This window comes from Rhinatrema bivittatum, chromosome 7 (genome assembly GCF_901001135.1).
Source record: "Rhinatrema bivittatum chromosome 7, aRhiBiv1.1, whole genome shotgun sequence".
NCBI lineage: Eukaryota > Metazoa > Chordata > Amphibia > Gymnophiona > Rhinatrematidae > Rhinatrema > Rhinatrema bivittatum.
The window spans coordinates 253696389-253713830 of record NC_042621.1 but is presented as its reverse complement, the minus strand read 5'-3'; the positions used below and the strand labels follow the sequence as shown (position 1 = coordinate 253713830).

At 46.7% G+C, this 17442-nt stretch overlaps 1 protein-coding gene across 4 annotated transcripts in view; it reads left to right on the top strand.

Moving 5' to 3' along the window:
* Positions 1 to 17442, top strand: part of FANK1 (fibronectin type III and ankyrin repeat domains 1) — a 211103-nt gene that overhangs the window by 182765 nt on the left and 10896 nt on the right. For 2 of the 4 annotated variants that reach the window (XR_003857887.1, XR_003857886.1), the window contains exons 10-11: positions 8483 to 8527; positions 8630 to 8734. Coding sequence is in view for 2 of the 4 variants with exons in the window: in XM_029610038.1 (XP_029465898.1) it covers positions 8483 to 8527; positions 8630 to 8665 (81 nt within the window). In the remaining 2 variants the exon portion in view is untranslated. Of the gene's footprint in view, positions 1 to 8482; positions 8528 to 8629; positions 8919 to 17442 lie in introns of those variants that run through there. The other 2 variants (XM_029610038.1, XM_029610037.1) reach the window with 1 other exon arrangement.

Below are 17442 nucleotides of genomic sequence, written 5' to 3'. Positions count from 1 at the left end.
TCTAAAAAGCAGTGCTATATGCATTTCTCCCAGCAACCAGCATTGTTAACTGAGAATTCAGTCAAAACGAGTTTCATCCTCGATGGTAAGGCTCTTGCCTGGGCCTCCCTGCTGTGGGAACACTCTAACCCGCTACTCCAGGACTTGCATCAGTTTGTCATAGCTTTCATAACAGCCTTTTATGAGCTTGGCTGGTTGGCAACCTCATTATCCCAGGACAAGCAGGATGCTAATCCTCACATATGGGTGACGTCACTGGATGGAGCCTTATCCGGAAAACTTTTTGACAAAGTTTCTAGAAACTTTTGACTGGCACACTGAGGCCACTGAGCATGCCCAGCAGGCCATAATTCCCTGATCCACAGGGGTCTCCCTTCAGTCTTCTTTTTTCTGCGCTGCTGTTAGCCTCGCAGGTAAGGAGCCCTGTGTGGTAAATTCACAGAAGAAAAAGTTTAAAAAAATTTCAGAAAAAGTTACCCCACCGTAGGGGTCTCCCTATTTTTTCATCTTTAGTGAGTGAATTGATTTTTCTGGTCAATTCCGTTACCGATAAAATCCATCAGAACACCATCGATGGCTGTCTGGCCTTCAAAATGGATACCAGGTTCAAAAAAGGCCCGAATTGTACTCACACTATCTCCATAATGGACTCACACACTAAATGTGTGCTATGTCTTGGTGAGAGACATGATGTGTCAACATGCCCGAAATGCGCTGACATGACGCCGAAGGGCAGACGAGCACATATGGAAAAGATGGAACATCTTTTTCATCTCCAATTGATGCCATCAACTTCGACTTCAACACAATCATCTCCGGCTGGAGCGGTTAAAAAAGTAGTTCTAAAAACTCGACGTCGTCCGGATGAAGCGGGTGACCGACCATCACCGACCCCTTCCCGGTCATCTATAAAATCTACTTCGATCATCAAAAATCAGGGCGTCGAGCATCGACAAAAGCACCGGCATCGACATCGAAGACCTCTGGATCCGGATTCAAAGATAATGCCCGGAGTTCCCTCGATGCCCATCAAACCAACTCCTAAGAAACCTCGGAGAGATAAGTCATCCATGCCCTCAAGGCCTACGACTCCTAGGCAATCCCCACCGATATCGGTGCCGGGAACCGAGTCTCCACAGGGACCTGTGGAACGGCTGGTTTCGCCTTCACTGCCTCCTTCACTGCCTCCTCTTTTTTACTCAACACACAATTAAACTCTGGAATTTGTTGCCAGAGGATGTGGTTAGTGCAGTTAGTATAGCTGTGTTTAAAAAAGATTGGATAAGTTCTTGGAGGAGAAGTCCATTACCTGCTATTAAGTTCACTTAGAGAATAGCCACTTCCATTAGCAATGGTTACATGGAATAGACTTAGTTTTTGGGTACTTGCAGGTTCTTATGGCCTGGATTGGCCACTGTTGGAAACAGGATGCTGGGCTTGATGGACCCTTGGTCTGACCCAGTATGGCATTTTCTTATGTTCTTATGTTCCCCCTATAACTGCTGTGACTTCATCAGCTATAAGGGCGGAACTGGGCGGTTATATCCGCCAAGCAGTTTGAGATGCGCTCCAAGAGATGCCTTCGATGCCAGCGCCGGTGGTGATTCCACCTTCGATGCCGATCCCATTGCCGGCACCAATCCCTTCACCGGTGTTGATTCCATTACTGTCACCGAGGCCATCGCTGGCTCCGACTCCATCACCGATGCAGACACCCTCGCTGGCACCAATACCTACTCTGACACCGATGCTGGATCTGTCATTGTTGGTGCCAATTCTGGCTAAATTAGATACTTTTATCGGTGCCATACCGGTGCAGCCTTTAGATACTCTGATGCCAAAACCGACAGGGGAAGAAGTACCGAAAGAACTGCCGATGCCTGAGCCCATACCAGGTCCATCGGAGTCTCTCATCCCAAACCTTCCTTCTCCCCATTATATCCATCGAGACCACCGATGAAATCCTCAATGCCCTCGATACCATCATTCCATCCTCCATCGACTCCTCCGCGTCCACCTTCTTCGGACACTTGGGATGATGCAGATACTGATACTTCATCAGAATATGCCCTATCGGATCCCTCGCTTCCAGAGGGAAGGAGAAAGTCCCCTCCAGAGGACCTCTCTTTTTCTACTTTCATTAAAGAGATGGCTGATATCATCCCTTTCAAATTAGTATCGGAAGAAGATACTAGACAGAAAACACTGGAAGTCTTGCAATTCATGGATCCTCCAAAAGAAGTCCTGGTAATACCAGTCCATGAAGCCTTGAAGATTTGCAGCACAGATTATGGGAATACCCCTGTACCATACCACCTGTAAATAAACGGACTGATGCCACCTATTTGGTACAACACATTCCAGGCTTTCAGAAGCCCTAACTACCCCACCAATCGGTGGTAGTAGAGTCAGCACAAAAGAAATCTAAGAAGATTAAGCCACATTCATCTAATACTCCTGGGAAGGAACAAAGATTTTTGGATACCATTGGCCGAAAAATGTTCCAAGGATCAATGCTAATTTCCAGAATTGCATCCTACCAACTTTATATGACACAGTACCAACGTAATCTGTGGAAACAACTCCAAGAATTATCTGAATCTCTTCCCCAGCAATTCCAGGATTCCTTCAATAACATAATTTATAAAGGCTTGGAAGCTGGAAAACATGAAGTTAGAGCAGCCTATGACAGCTTTGAAACTTCATCCAGAATGACTTCTACAGGCATTAGTGCTCACAGATGGGCCTGGCTTAAAGCCTCAGACCTAAGGTCAGAGATACAAGAAAAGCTCGCAGACCTTCCTTGTACAGGAGATAATCTCTTTGGAGACAAGATACGTGAGGCAGTTTCACAACTGAAAGAGCATTCAGAAACTCTATGTCAGCTTTCTTCTGTTCCACCAGAAGCCCAACCTTCTACACGTAGACCTCCAGGAAAGATTCCAAGAGGCCATATTATAGACCACGGAGATACTATCCCCCAGCACCCCGTGGTAGGTCATCAAGGCCAGTGCAAAGAGCACAAGCCCGATAACCAAGAGCACCTAGAACTCAGCCTCCACCACAAACAGGCTCAGCCTCGGGATTTTGAAATCTCGCCAGAGAGCAGACGCCTGTCTACCAATCCCACTCCAAATCTACCTGTGGGTGGTTGAATCACTTTTTTCCATCAAACCTGGTTGCGCATCACCACTGATCAATGGGTACTCTCTATCATATCTCAGGGTTAACATTTGGATTTTCTAACTGTGCCAGGGGATACTCCACCCACCTCGTCTTGGACAGTGAAAAATCATTCCACGCTTTTACAAAAAGAATTATCCACCCTTCTGAGAGCCAGGGTTGTGGAACCAGTTCCCTGACCTCAGCAGGGAAGAGGATTCTACTCCCGATATTTCCTCATTCCAAAGAAAACAGGAGGCCTACGTCCCATATTAGACCTCCGAAATCTCAACAAATTTCTACGAAAAGAGAAATTCAGGATGGTATCATTAGGCACCTTGCTGCTTCTACTTCAAAAAGAAGATTGGCTCTGTTCTCTGGATCTTCAAGACGCTTACACTCACATTCCAATATTCCCTTCTCATCGCAAGTATCTGTGATTCCTAGAAGGTCATCAACATTTCCAGTACCGAGTACTACCGTTCGGACTCGCATCAGCTCCTTGAGTGTTCACGAAGTGCCTGGCGGTGGCAGCGGCCCAGTTACACAAGGAAAGTGTACATGTTTTTCCCTACCTGGACGACTGGCTCATCAGAAGCCAGACAAGACAGGGAGCTCTCAACCCTCCCAAGCTCACCATAAATCTACTCCATTCACTGGGATTTCTAATCAATGACCAGAAATCCCATTTCATACCATCTCACCTGTTGCAATTCATTGGCGCAGATTTAAACACCATAACTTCAAAAGCTTTCTTTCCAAAGGACTGTGCAGAGACACTCTCCTCATTAGCAGAATCTCTATGCACACAGACATACATGAGAGCCCATCAGATCCTAACTCTTCTGGGTCACATGGCCTCCACAATTCATGTCACGCCTATAGCCAGATTAACCATGCAAATCACCCAATGGACATTGATAGTGCAGTGGATACAAGTCATTCAACCACTGTCATCTCCAATTCAAATAACTCAACAACTATGTTCTTCGCTCCTCTGGTGGATGAACATAGACAACTTGCTCACAGGCCTACCTTTCCAACAACCAATACCGCAAGTAACTTTAACTACAGATGCATCCACCATAAGAACATAAGAACATAAGAAATTGCCATACGGGTCAGACCAAGGGTCCATCAAGCCCAGCATCCTGTTTCCAACAGAGGCCAAAACCAGGCCACAAGAACCTGGCAATTACTCAAGCACTAAAAAGAACCCATGCTACTGATGCAGTTAATAGCAGTGGCTATTGCCTAAGTATAATTGATTAATAGACATTAATGGACTTCTCCTCCAAGAATTTATCCAAACCTTTTTTGAACCCAGCTACACGAACTGCACTAACCACATCCTCTGGCAACAAATTCCAGAGCTTTATTGTGCGTTGAGTGAAAGAATTTTCTCCGATTAGTCTTAAATGTGCTACTTGCTAACTTCATGGAATGCCCCCTAGTCCTTCTATTATTCGAAAGTGTAAATAACCGAATCACATCTACTCATTCAAGACCTCTCATGATCTTAAAGACCTCTATCATATCCCCCCTCAGCCGTCTCTTCTCCAAGCTGAACAGCCCTAACCTCTTCAGCCTTTCCTCATAGGGGAGCTGTTCCATCCCCTTTATCATTTTGATTGCCCTACTCTGTACCTAGCCAAAATTGGTATTGGCCCTTTTTCTTGTGAGGATGGTGAGAAGAGTGGCGATTTTGTAGTAGTTAGAGATGAAGTGTCTGTAATAGTTGGTGAAGCCCAAGAATCTTTGCAATGCCCATAATCCACTTATGTGGGGCCAGTCCTGGATACTTTTAAGTTTGTCCAGATCCATGCTGAACCTTTTATTGGACACAATGGACCCTAGGAAAGGAAGGCTCTCTTTTTCAAAAACACACTTCTCTACTTTGGCATACAACTAATTGTCATGGAGACGCTGAAGTACCTGGCAAACGTCTTGGCGTTGTGAGTTGAGATCCTTGGAAAAGATGAGGATGTCATTGAGGTACACCACAACACAGACATACAGGAGGTCCCTGAAGATCTCATTCATCATCTTTTGGAATACGGCTGGGGCATTACATAGCCCAAAGGTCATTACTAGGTACATGTAGTGCCCATTTTGTGCACTGAATGCTGTCTTCCATTGATATCCGGAGTGGACTCGGATTAGATTATAGGCTCCCTGGAGGTCACTCACTGATGTAGTTGGCAGTGATGACTTCCAGGCAGAAGAGAGTACCGAGTAAGTCTGGGAACGAGGGTCCTAGAGGAGCGAGTAACAGTTCCAGACTGTCACCTGAAAAACAAAGGAGAGAGCGAGGCCCCCGAGGAGCGGATACCCCTAGTAAGTCCGAGGAGGCAGAGGAGCTTAGGCAGAGTAAACCTTGCTAACTCGATGTGTTAGCAAATTCTAAGACCTTATATATCTGTCAGGGGTGACATCATCTTCGGGGGACGCCCCCGAGGTTCGTGCCATCGCCGGTACTTCAGTCGGGGCTGCGCCGCGCACACCCCCCTAGGCCTCCAGGAAACATGGCGGTTTGCAGCGTCTAGCCGGTCCGGGGATGCCGGAGGACTTCGGCAGAAGAACGCTGCGCCAATCTTCCTGTGGATGAAGAGGGAGACGCCAAAGAGGGCGGAGAGAAGGCGTTGGGAACTGACGGACACAACAAAGCCAAGACACTCAGGGAAGGAGCTTAAGGAGGTACTGTTGTGCTTGGCGGTCTGCAGGATGGGACCATGGACTGCTGTTCATACCTCCAGCCCCGACCCATGCATGAGTTTACCCGTTGCTGCGACAGGCCCCCCTGGGGAATACATGGCCATCTGCCTCTCCTGACCAGGCCCAAAGCACGCCGCACAAAGATGCCGCCGACTCCAGCAGGGGCTGCCCCCAGGCAGTTACATAATCGAACTGCCTGTATTTAAGGGCCTGCAGTGAAAAATCCCCCAGGCTGCCTCCTGATGACATGGGTAGCTCCTGCTTATATAAGTCCACCACTGCAGCTCTCCCATGCCTCAGCAATTAAGTTAACTTCTCTAAAATGTGCATTGCCTCCACTTTCCTCCGTTCCTGTGATCCAGCTCTTCATTCCTGTGTTCCAGTTCATTGTTCCTGTGCTCCAGTCCTTGTTCCTGAGTTCCTGGTCTTGGTCTTCTTTTGTGGTCAGGCATCAGTTCCTGTCTTTTTCATGTTCTGATATTCAGTTCTTCAGTGTCCACTCCTCTTTTCCTGCCTTCCGTCCTGCTTGCCCCCAGATGGATCTCTCTGATTTGACCTTGGCCCTGATTATCTTACTGTTTGAAATCCACCTGCCACTGACCACTGCCTGCTACACAACTCTGATTGTCTTCCGCCTGCCACTGACCACTGCCTGGATACTGACTCTGTTGAACTCCGCCTGCCACCAACCACCAACCACTCCATGGACACTAACCCTTTTGAAATCTGCCTACTACTGACAACTGCCCATACATCTTCTTGACCTGTATTCCTCCTGCACTAGAACCTGGCTTGAAACTTCATCTACTCGGACCTTCACCTCCGCAGAGGCCCGTGTCTAAGCCCAGCTGGCCCCAGCACCTGAGGGCTCAACTTAAGGGGAACATGGGCTGGTACTGGTGAAGCTCTAGTTGAGCTTCTGCTTCCATCAGCTCCACCAGCTGACAGTGGAGACCAGGGCTTCTCCCCGCAGGTTGCTTTAACTCCACCTCGGTCAAAGGTCCACGCCCATAGCAAGAATCATCAAAAGTCCAAAACTGTGCCATCTCTCCTGCAGTCAAACAATACTATAGTGCGACTCAGAAATAAAAGCAGCTTCATGAAACTGTAAAAAAAAAAAAGATTTAAATAAAACAAAGTATAGCAATAAACATGGTTCAAGGCCTCACCTTGAAAACAAAGCAGCTTCATGCAACAAAATCTTACTGTTTGAAGATGGCTGTTCGAAGAGGGCATAACTCACATACTCTAGTTAAGACATAAAAATGAATAAAGCAACTATTGCTAAATGGATATTCCAGAGCAGTTAAAGTCCATCAAGCAAATGTATACAAAGCAGTAAAATTAGCTGAAAAAATCTGGATCACATAAATCAAGTATCAATAGTTAAAGGCAATGCCTGTTTGTCAATTTTATTAAGGAACTCACGAGCTTCAGTGGGCGAATTATATAGCAAGGACTGACCACCATAGAAAACGCTTAAGTTTTGCTGCCAGAAGATGTGGTTAGAGCTGTGTTCAAAAAAAGGACTGGATAAGTTCTTGGAGGAGAAGTCCATTACCTGCTATTAATTAAGTTGACTTAGAAAATAGCCACTGCTATTACTAGCAATGGTAACATGGAATAAACTTAGTTTTTGGGTACTTGCCAGGTTCTAATGGCCACTGTTGGAAACAGAATGCTGGGCTTAATGGACCCTTGGTCTGACCCAGTATGGCATGTTCTTATGTTCTTATGGCAGGATATTGTAGAGAGTCTTCCTTGTGATTCAAAGCCAGCTTCATAGAATAGTCTTAGAAAATTAAAATGCTTTTATCATTAATCCGAGGCTTGACTCCTTTCTAAAACTGCAGACTTACGTACAAAGTTAAAAATATCGAGCGATAACCACTCTATGCCTTGTAGCTATATGACGTTTAGGTCCCAGGTGATGAACATGCTCAATTCACAATAGACCCACATTAGTATCCAGTTTCAGCTCCCCAGGGAGCCAGGACTCAAAGCCACAGAGCTCAGAATCCATGAAGCTTTTCAGAATTCCAATAAACTGCAAATTATTGTGGCAGGATTGATTTTCAAGGTCCTCAAGCTTTTCCTCGCACTTTGTTACTTTCTCTTTGAGAGCACAAAACTCCAACATTGCCAAGATCGACTCATCCTGCAGATCTGACACACATTGCTCTATCTCAATTAAATGAAGTGCAAAAGAGACATCAAAGTGGACATCCAGTTTGGTATGTATGTGCACAAATTTAACATCCAAGGCCTTAACTATTGCCGACTTTATTCCTGGTACAAGCAGTTCATCATGCACTTGAGCAGGAACCTCTGCCATCTTAGGGTTAGGGAGCTCCTGCTTCTTTTTTGATATTTTGATGGGCATCCCAGAAAACAAAATCTAAAAAAACCCACTCTTCTGCAGCTGCTTGCAAACATCACTAGTCACCCAAATGTTACAGCCTTAAATATAACCAAAATAAATAGATTGAAAGATGGCCTTCAAAGAAGGAGGGTCACATGACGTAACCTCCCATTTATAATATTTTAATATATACTTTTAAAACTCAAAACCTGTTTTGAGAATGCCATGGTTTTTATCTTTCAGTATGGAAAAACTATAGTAGAAATGGCTCATGCTTTTGGTAGACAGGTAAGGAGTCTTTTGACATAAAAATACTAACATTTACTTCATATTTACAGAATATCAATTATATTAATTTTTTTTCTTTCATCTCCCTTTTTTCTTATTTAGAATGTGGTTTCTTTGTTGCTGAAGATGAGAAAGTAGGCTTACTATTAAACTTAGATGAAAAACCGAAGAAATGAAGAATAAATAAAGAACTGTAGTAATTTGCTTGTAAGATGAATACATGTATGATAAACAGTAGAATAGTGCTCTGTACTTTGTATAGAACTGGCTATTATAGATTTAAAGATTTAAAAAAATCTTGTAGCTACTGTGTACTTTTCAGGATTTTAAAAAGCTGACAGGGCAAGTACTAATTTCTATCTATCAATTAAAAGATATGATTTTTGAGTTATTTTTGGACATTCTGTATACTGCTCCCCTTCAGCACATGGAAAAATCTTGTTTAAAAGACTTTCACAAACTCTATTACACTTTGGATCAAATCCATGTTGGCACTGATGATATCAATAAATGAACCGATCAAATATTGCTATATATCAATTTTGTAAATACTACTACAGTTTGACTGTACTTGTCATATGTACTTTAAAATATCATATAGAATTTTCCATATTGGTTTGTATTTTAATAGTTTAATGTAATGTTTCACACCCTTGCCCTGAAACTTTATCTAAAAGGTCTTTGCAGAATATCCACAATGAAAATGCATAAATGAAAGCAGATTTATCATCATACATATTTATTATGGCTATCTTGAAAACAAAATCTACTAGGTGAGGCTTCTTGACCAGTTTGGATTACACTGGATTAATTCAAAATAATGTTGTGCTATTAAGGTGAGTTTTAAAAGCCCAACACATGCATCAGTTAGGGGATGCACACACAAATTGGGCTGGTGCACGCCCACCAAATTTTAAAAACAGCTGAGATGCACACAAATCTCCTTCAGCGCGCACATCTCATTCGAATTGAAAATGGGATAGAGTCTGGGTGGGGCATGGGTGTTTCAGGGCAGTGCCAAGGGATGTGCATGCAAATGCTTATGCGCCTGGGCACGCACCCAGGTCAAGTGCTGCGCTATGGAGGAGGTTTAAGTAAAAAAAAAACAAATCCTAGGGGTCCATGATGGATTTTAAGGGTCTGGGGTAACTTGGGGGAGTGTAGACGATTAAACTACAAGGGGCTGGAGGACCTAGCTCTTAACTGGGTGAACTGGTGGATGAACTGATGAAACTGGCAATGGCGTGGGTGTGAGCCCCTTTTAAAATTCCCCAACTTATGTGGCAGAAGTGGGATTTGTACACCTATCTGCATGCCTATTTAAAATTTGGCACACGTGTGTCCACGTCTAGGTTATTTTACAACATGCATGCATGTGTGCATGCAAATTATAAAATCGCCACGTCCTTGGACGCATGCCGGTGCACATGCGCCAATGTGTGCCTGCTTGCCAGTTTGAAAATTACCGCCTTACTATACATACATTGTATATGCTGTTAATTTTTTTTAGCTATTGCTTAGTACATTACAAATATGTAGTGGTTCACGCTCCATGCACGAAAAGCCCCATCCCTAATGGCAGTGTCGCTGGGGATGGGGAAGCACTCACTGGCCCTGGTGCGCATCCTTCCTCCCAAGGACTGCGCGCCAGCACAGCCCCGGAAAAAGCACAATCCAGCAAGGGGTGACATATTCAGCCTGCAATGCACTCCCCAATGCGTATCACAGCACTGATAAAAGCCCAAGCCAGCACCGCCATTCCTCCTTTTCCCTGGCAGCATCAGTGAGTTATCTGTGGCGAGCGAAGACCTTGTTAACAACGGCCACGTGATTGGCCCATTCTTTAAACTGCAAGTACAGAGATACAGTTGGGGGGAGGCTCCGACGAACAGGACATCTCAGCACATAAAAAAGAAAAAAAAATCACGTGCCCATGAGCATGCAAGCTGCCCGGGCACCCGGCAGCACAATGGCCACGTGATCGGCTTGATAGAGTGCATTATATTAAAAAAAAAATTAGAAGAGGAAATCAGCCATGGCCAATGCCAGGGACAAAAACAAGGGGAGGGCAGCCAGAGCTAGCAAGCCAGCTCAGGCTAGTGGGGCAACAACTGCCGGGTCCTGCATGTCGCGGCCTTCCACTCGGTCAAAGCAAAGGAGGACAGAGTAGGAACCCACAGAGGCAGACTATGCCAATGCTTCGGCGGCAGCAAACTGCGCTGAGCCCAACATGTACATGCGCTCCAAAACACCTGAGGTTCAAACCAAACCAATCACCCCCCACCCGTCACAAAATCATGGTCAAACTCACGAGGCAATGGTGGTCGGTATTACCCCTGGCAGTACTGGAAATATGGCCCCAAATTCGGGTGGTCCCAACAGGTCACAGCCCGCGATCTCTAGTGCGGGTACATCATGGTTCATAGTTGGGAGCGGACAGGCCCAGGGCACCTTTATACTGCACCGCACAGCTGGTCGCAGGCTAGCACAGCCCCAGCAGTCCCCTTCAATTACCCATGGATGGGATTGAACCCGAGTCCATTCACTCCCTGGTGCCCGGGTGAATTTTATCCCAGACTTGCTGGCATGGCCGGGAATCCCATTCCCCAGAACCCATGGGGATTCTGGGGCTGGCCGGGGCAACCCTGTGCAGGACCAGCGCAGGAAGCTGCTCGCACCAGAAGCGAGGCGATCAGTCAAACAGCGAGACGAGGTGACCGCGGAGCATGAAGAAGCAGCCTCCGCGGAACGGCATCAGAAACTAATGTACAAGAAAGGGCGATAAGGATAATGCACCAACCGATTCAACGCAAGAGAATGCAGCCTGCGAGTGTCATAATAGGTGAGTCTGAACACGCACAAACGTCAGATCGCTGCGATAAAAAAGGTAAAAAAGAAGTAGGAACATGGAAAAAAGCAAGAAAAAATCAAGAGCAAGAACTAAATCGGAATCTGGCACAACCAGCTCCTCGGCCTCTTCTGATAATGACTCTTCATCTGATGAAAACTGAGAAAAGCCAGACGCAATGGCGGAGGATGCACCCTGAGGCCCCTCAGTGTTGACGACTTTATCACAACTATGGGAGAGCGTCCCCAAAGATTTGAGGAAAAAAAATCAAGAAATGGACTTACATAGATATTTTCAGAATTCTCGAAGGATGAAGGAACCCGAGTGACAGGAAAAGTGACAAAAAGCGTGATCACGCACCAGGATTAGATAAACCAATCACAAGAAACATTATAAATTGGACAAGGGCATTCCTAAGGATGACAAGCGTCGTAGGACACGAAGACCCATCCCAATACGGGCCTATGCTCATCTATGCTGACACCATCCTGGAAGCATATAGAGAATATGAAGGGTGGGCATGGCTTAATTATGACAAGCGCTTCAGAGTCAAAATGGAAGAAAACCACTTCATGTCTTGGGCATACAAGATGTTGACTTATGGCTCAGGCAGATGAAGAGCAAAGCATCGGATGTAGGGAGCATCACGCGGACCTCAGTCAGGTCAAGCCAACAGAATGCCCATGCCGGTCATACCACTAACAACAACAACAATGGAACGTGCTGGAGGTACAACAAATCGTCTTGTTAATTTCAAGACTGCAAATTTAAGCATCTCTGCTCGATTTGCATGACACCGCATCCAGCCATGAAGTGCATTAAGAAGCCAAACGCAGGGAGTAATCCCAAGACAAAGTGACGAAAATGCATTTACCAAAACGCCATCCCCTATTAACCACTAAGCCATGTACACTTGGCTAGATCATTACCCGTGCAGGAAGCAAGCAGCAAAGTTGACAGAGGGATTCCACTTTGATTATTTGATACCTTTTCAAGGAAACATTGGAGAAACACATGCCGACAATGCGACCTCAGCGACCAAACACAAGCAACTCATTCAGAAGAAAAACGAGGAAGAATTGTCAAGATTCAGGATAGCCGGACCTTTCCAGTCACCACCGTTCTGCAGAATGATATCTCCTCTAGCCATGATCCCCAAAAAGGAGACTGGTAAATACAGGCTGATTCAGAATTTGTCATATCCCTACGGCGCCTCAGGCAATGACTATTTACCAGAAGATGAGTGTCTGTACAGTATGCTTCTTTTGACAGCACCATAGACATACTACAGAGATGCGGAAGGGATGTGCTTATGGCAAAAAACGACATTGAATCTGCCTTTTGGCTGCTTCCCGTGCACCCCACCAGTTTCCCCCTATTGGGATTCTGCTTTAAGGACGAGTACTATTTCAACAATTGCATGCCAATGGGGGTATGCTATATCATGCGCATGTTTTGAAGCATTCAGTTCATTTCTCCATTGGGTGACGGCACAGCAAGCTGAGACCAATAAAATGCTCCATTACCTCGACTATTTCCTCTTCATTGGTCCCAAGAACTCGATGACTTGCTCACAGCTATTGCACACATTCCACAGATTAGCATCACAATTCGGAGTCCCGATAGTGCTCGAGAAAGTAGAAGAGTGTTGTGTTCATGCCTGTTCTCACCCTCGCTCCACCCTCTCTACCTTTGTAGCGACTCCCTTCAGGTCTGACGGACAGATGCTGCCACGACTTCTCCTCGCCGCTTCTCCCTGCAATCCCCGGGATGGCCTGATATGTTATCAGGTCGGATCCACCATGTTCCTGATAATGTAAGGACGTGCGCGTGCGCTCCAGAGTTTGTACCGGCAAGGGCGCGAACCTCGGGGGCGTCCCCCCTTAGTGACGTCATCCACTTCCAACTTAAAAGGTCTTTGCTTGCAACTCCGAATCGAGTTAGCAAAGGGAATTCTTTCTCCACTGCTCTGCCTCCCCTTGGCAGGGTGATTTATTACAGATTCTAACTCCGCCCCCTGGGGAGCAGTTTCTACAGATTACTTCTCCTAGCTGCAGGAGATTGATAACAGATTGCTAACTCCTCCTTCTCCAGGAGGAGATCCATAACATTTTGCTAACTCCTCCCTCTACAGGGAGCTTGATAACAGATTGCTAACTCCGAGCAACAGATTTATAACAGATTGCTAACTCCAGTGAATCTGGCTAAAAGTATTGGAGAAGAATTGGAGAAACAGTAACTCCAGTGAATCTGGCTAAAAGAATTGGAGAAGAATTGGAGAAACAGTAAATACAGTGAATTCAGTTTTTGAAGAAAAGTATTTGGAGAAGCAGTACTCCTGGGGATTCAGCTAAAAGGATTTGATGTCTGTAGTCCATGGACCTGGCTCACCTTTCTGCCTTGCAAGCTATTCCGGGCCTGGCTCAACGCCTCTCAGAACAGCAAGAAACCTTGGAGAGGCAAGATGGCGGCATAGTAAGAGACACGAAACGCTCGAGCTGAACCTGTTTCATTATTTCCTGTCAAACTATAGCGTTATGCCTGCAAGGAGAAAAGGCAAAGTAAGGCTTTACCCCTCTGAATCCTTACCGCCGCTTACTCAGCTTGACATTGAACGTTTCCTGTCCACTCCAGAACTGATGAGCCCATTGGGAATCCCTGTGAAGGAGAGCGGGGAGTTCCCTTGGAGGAAGCTTCCCTGAGCCCTGACCAACGCCAGCCTCCAGTCAGCGTGATCTTGGAGGAGAATCAGCCCAGGTGCCTACTGATGACGCGGTGAGGGCGACAGGGCAGGAGGGGGGACTCTCCACTGAAGCGCTGAGCGTTGTAAGCTCTCTGAATGCTGTGGAAGGCGATGGAGGAGAGGAGACTGGACGGTTGGAGAACCCCGGAGAGATTGTGAGAGAAGGGGTGTCTTCACAGGAACAGCGTGTCCAGATGTCATCGAGTACAGGGGGTGAGTTAACTGTAATACCACCCAGACTGGAGAATATCACTTTGGAGACTATTTGGGAGCTGATGGTGGGGCTTGGGGCTTCACTGAATAGGTTGGAGAGAATAATGGACTCTGTAGCCTCTAATTCTCAACAAAAAACAGATGTAATTCAGGAACAAGTCCAGGAAATATCGAATAAAGTCGGTGTGGCAGAGAACAAGATAAAAGCTATACAAGATTTGAATGGGACTATTCTTAGAGATCAGATATCTTATTTAAGACGTTTGGAAGCTATTGAAAACAATTCTAAACACCTCAATATAAGGATTCTAAATTTTCCTAAAATTGCAGGAGAAGTTTCCTTTATTACATTATTACATTAAAAAGATTTCTTATAGAAGCTCTCTTTTTCATCTGAAGATATTCCCTCTATCAACTTTTGTTACTTTTTGAATAAGAGAGCTTCGTTAAGACAAACTAACGTAGCAAATATACCAGTAAATCTGACTAGCTTTTTGGAAAACTCTAATATTGAGATTATAGAGAGGAATACTCTCTTGGCATCATTTATGTATAAACAGGATGTAAATAATACCATGAAATCCTATTTTAGGAAGTTTCCATTAATGTTCTATGACCAGCCGGTAAAGCTATTTCCTGATTTGGCTCAGGCCACTCAAATCAGGAGAAAAGAATTTCTAACTTTGCGTCAGAAAGTTATTGATTTAGGTTTTTCTTTTGTGTTACAGTATCCGTGTAAATGTATTTTAAAAAGAGGCACAGAGGTATTCATATTTTTTCAGTTTGATCAATTTCAAAGATTCGTGGAATCCAGACAGCCTATTACCTCCTCCCCAAATATTTCCAATGAGGATGGGGTTTAAATAAAAGAATGCTGGAGTTTAATCTATGTTAGTGCCCTTGATGAAGGATTGTTTAGTTTCCTTTTTGAAATCTCCTCAATGAATTTCACTTGCCTCCAGGTTTCAAGTTTCTATGAAGATAGTTGCTAAACTATGATTTGTGTTGCGGTCCCAGTCGTGGCAGCCGCGACTAGGCCCTTACCTCCTTGGTCCCGGCCCGTCTCCGAGGGTCTGTGGCCTGTTTCGCGGCATCCCCACGGGGGGGGGGGGGGGGGCCGCCGCCGCCGCCGCCGAGAAGCCCTGCCTGGACGCCTTCTCCCTAGGCGCACGGGCAATCCGCGCTTATGAAGGCCGTTTCCCGCCACTGGAAGCTCCGCCCTATCGATGACGTCAGACGCTGTGGCCTATGTAAGGTCGCCACGGAGCCCAGGACTTTGCCTTGCAACGGGGTTCCTTGCGGTTCTCTGTTGCTCCATTCCCCGGAGTGTGCTATTGCGTTAGCGACTCCATTCCTGCCTGAGACTTGTTTCACTCCGTGCCCAAGTCTTGCTTCTGTCTGGCTTGCTTGCAGTAACCTGTTCTGCTTCAGTTCCAACTTGGTTCCAGGTTCCAGTAGCCAGTCCTGCTTCAGCTCCTGTCTGGTTCCGGTAGCCAGTCCTGCTTCAGCTCCTGCCTGGTTCCAGTAGCCAGTTCTGCTTCAGCTCCTGTCTGGTTCCAGTAGCCAGTCCTGCTTCAGTTCTTGTCTGGTTCCAGTAGCCAGTTCTGCTTCAGTTCCTGCCTGTCTCCTGATCCCTGCCTGCCTGATCCAGCTTCCGTGATTTCCTAAGTCCCAGCGGCCGGGCTCCTACGGGCCCCTCCCGGGGGAGTACCGGCTTCCAGGTGAATCACCTAAGTCCCAGTGGCTGGACTCCTACGGGCTCCTCCCGGGGGAGTACCGACTTCCAGGGTGAAGCTCACGTCCAGCTCCTGCCTGGTATCCGCCTCTCGACCTGTCACTCACCAGAGACTATAGTACTCCTCTCCCCAGTCTCTCACAGGTCGGCCCAAGGGTCCACTAAACAGTTCACTCACAACAGATTGCAAGGCTATGGACTCGGCCGAGGTACCAGGACCCCAGGATCTTCCTAGGTTGGCTCTGCAGCTACAATAGCAACAATAGTACCTGGATGTCCTGGCCGGATCCGTTGGGCAATTGGCTGCCTGAATGGATGCCCACAATACCCATTCTTCGCCTGCTGTGGGTTCGAGACCCGAGGATGCAGCCTCACCCGTGACTCAGCTGCCCCTGCCTGCTCGCTACGCTGGAGATGCTAGGATCTGCTGTGGGTTCTTGAACCAGTGTTTCGTGCGCTTCTCGCTATTGCCCCGGCAGTTTCCCACAGACTCCGTCAAAGTAGCGTACATTCTCTCCCTGCTCGATGGAATGGCCCTGGTGTGGGCCTCCCCCCTGTGGGAGCATAATGACTCCTCCTTGGATGACTTGCAGCAGTTCGTCACCAACTTTCACCAAGCCTTTGACGAACCCGCCTGCCAGGCCTCAGCCACGTCAGAGTTGCTACAGCTTCGCCAAGGATCCTGTTCCCTGGCGGACTATGCAATGGATTTCAGGACTCTCGCTCAGGAAGTAGGTTGGCAGGACGATAGCCTTAAAGCCATCTTCTTGGAAGGGTTGTCAGGGCGCATCAAGGATGAGATTGCTGCCCAGATCTCCTGGAAGATCTTAATGCCCTCACTGACATGGCTGCCCACATCGATCGCCGCTTGCAACAGCGAGCACGAGAATTACGCACGACAAAGCACAGCCCTGCCCGCAGTTCCTCACGCCCGCTGCCTTCACTCAGGCCTGCCTGTCCTGATGTTTCTGCCTCTGAACCCATGCAGTTGGGACGTGCTCCGCTCTCCCTTGAGGAGAGACAACGCCGCCGGCCGCTCGATGGGCTTGTGCCTTTACTGTGGTTAGAATGGCCATTTCTTGGCAAGTTGTCAGGAGCGTGCGGAAAACTCCAGAACGTAGGAGGTTGGGAGGAGATCCTCCTAGGTTGTGCCACAGCTCCTCAGAGTGTGATACCCATTACCTTGGAATTTCCCGGAAGGTCCTTGGAAAACCTCACCTTCCTGGATTCCGGAGCCGGAGGTAATTTTATCCAGCAAGACTTGGTCTCTCAACTGCAGATTCCTACGCAGAGATGAGAAGTTCCACTCCGGATTACCTCCATTCAGGGAACTCTCCTTCCAGGTCGCATATTGACCGCCACGGCTCCCATCATAG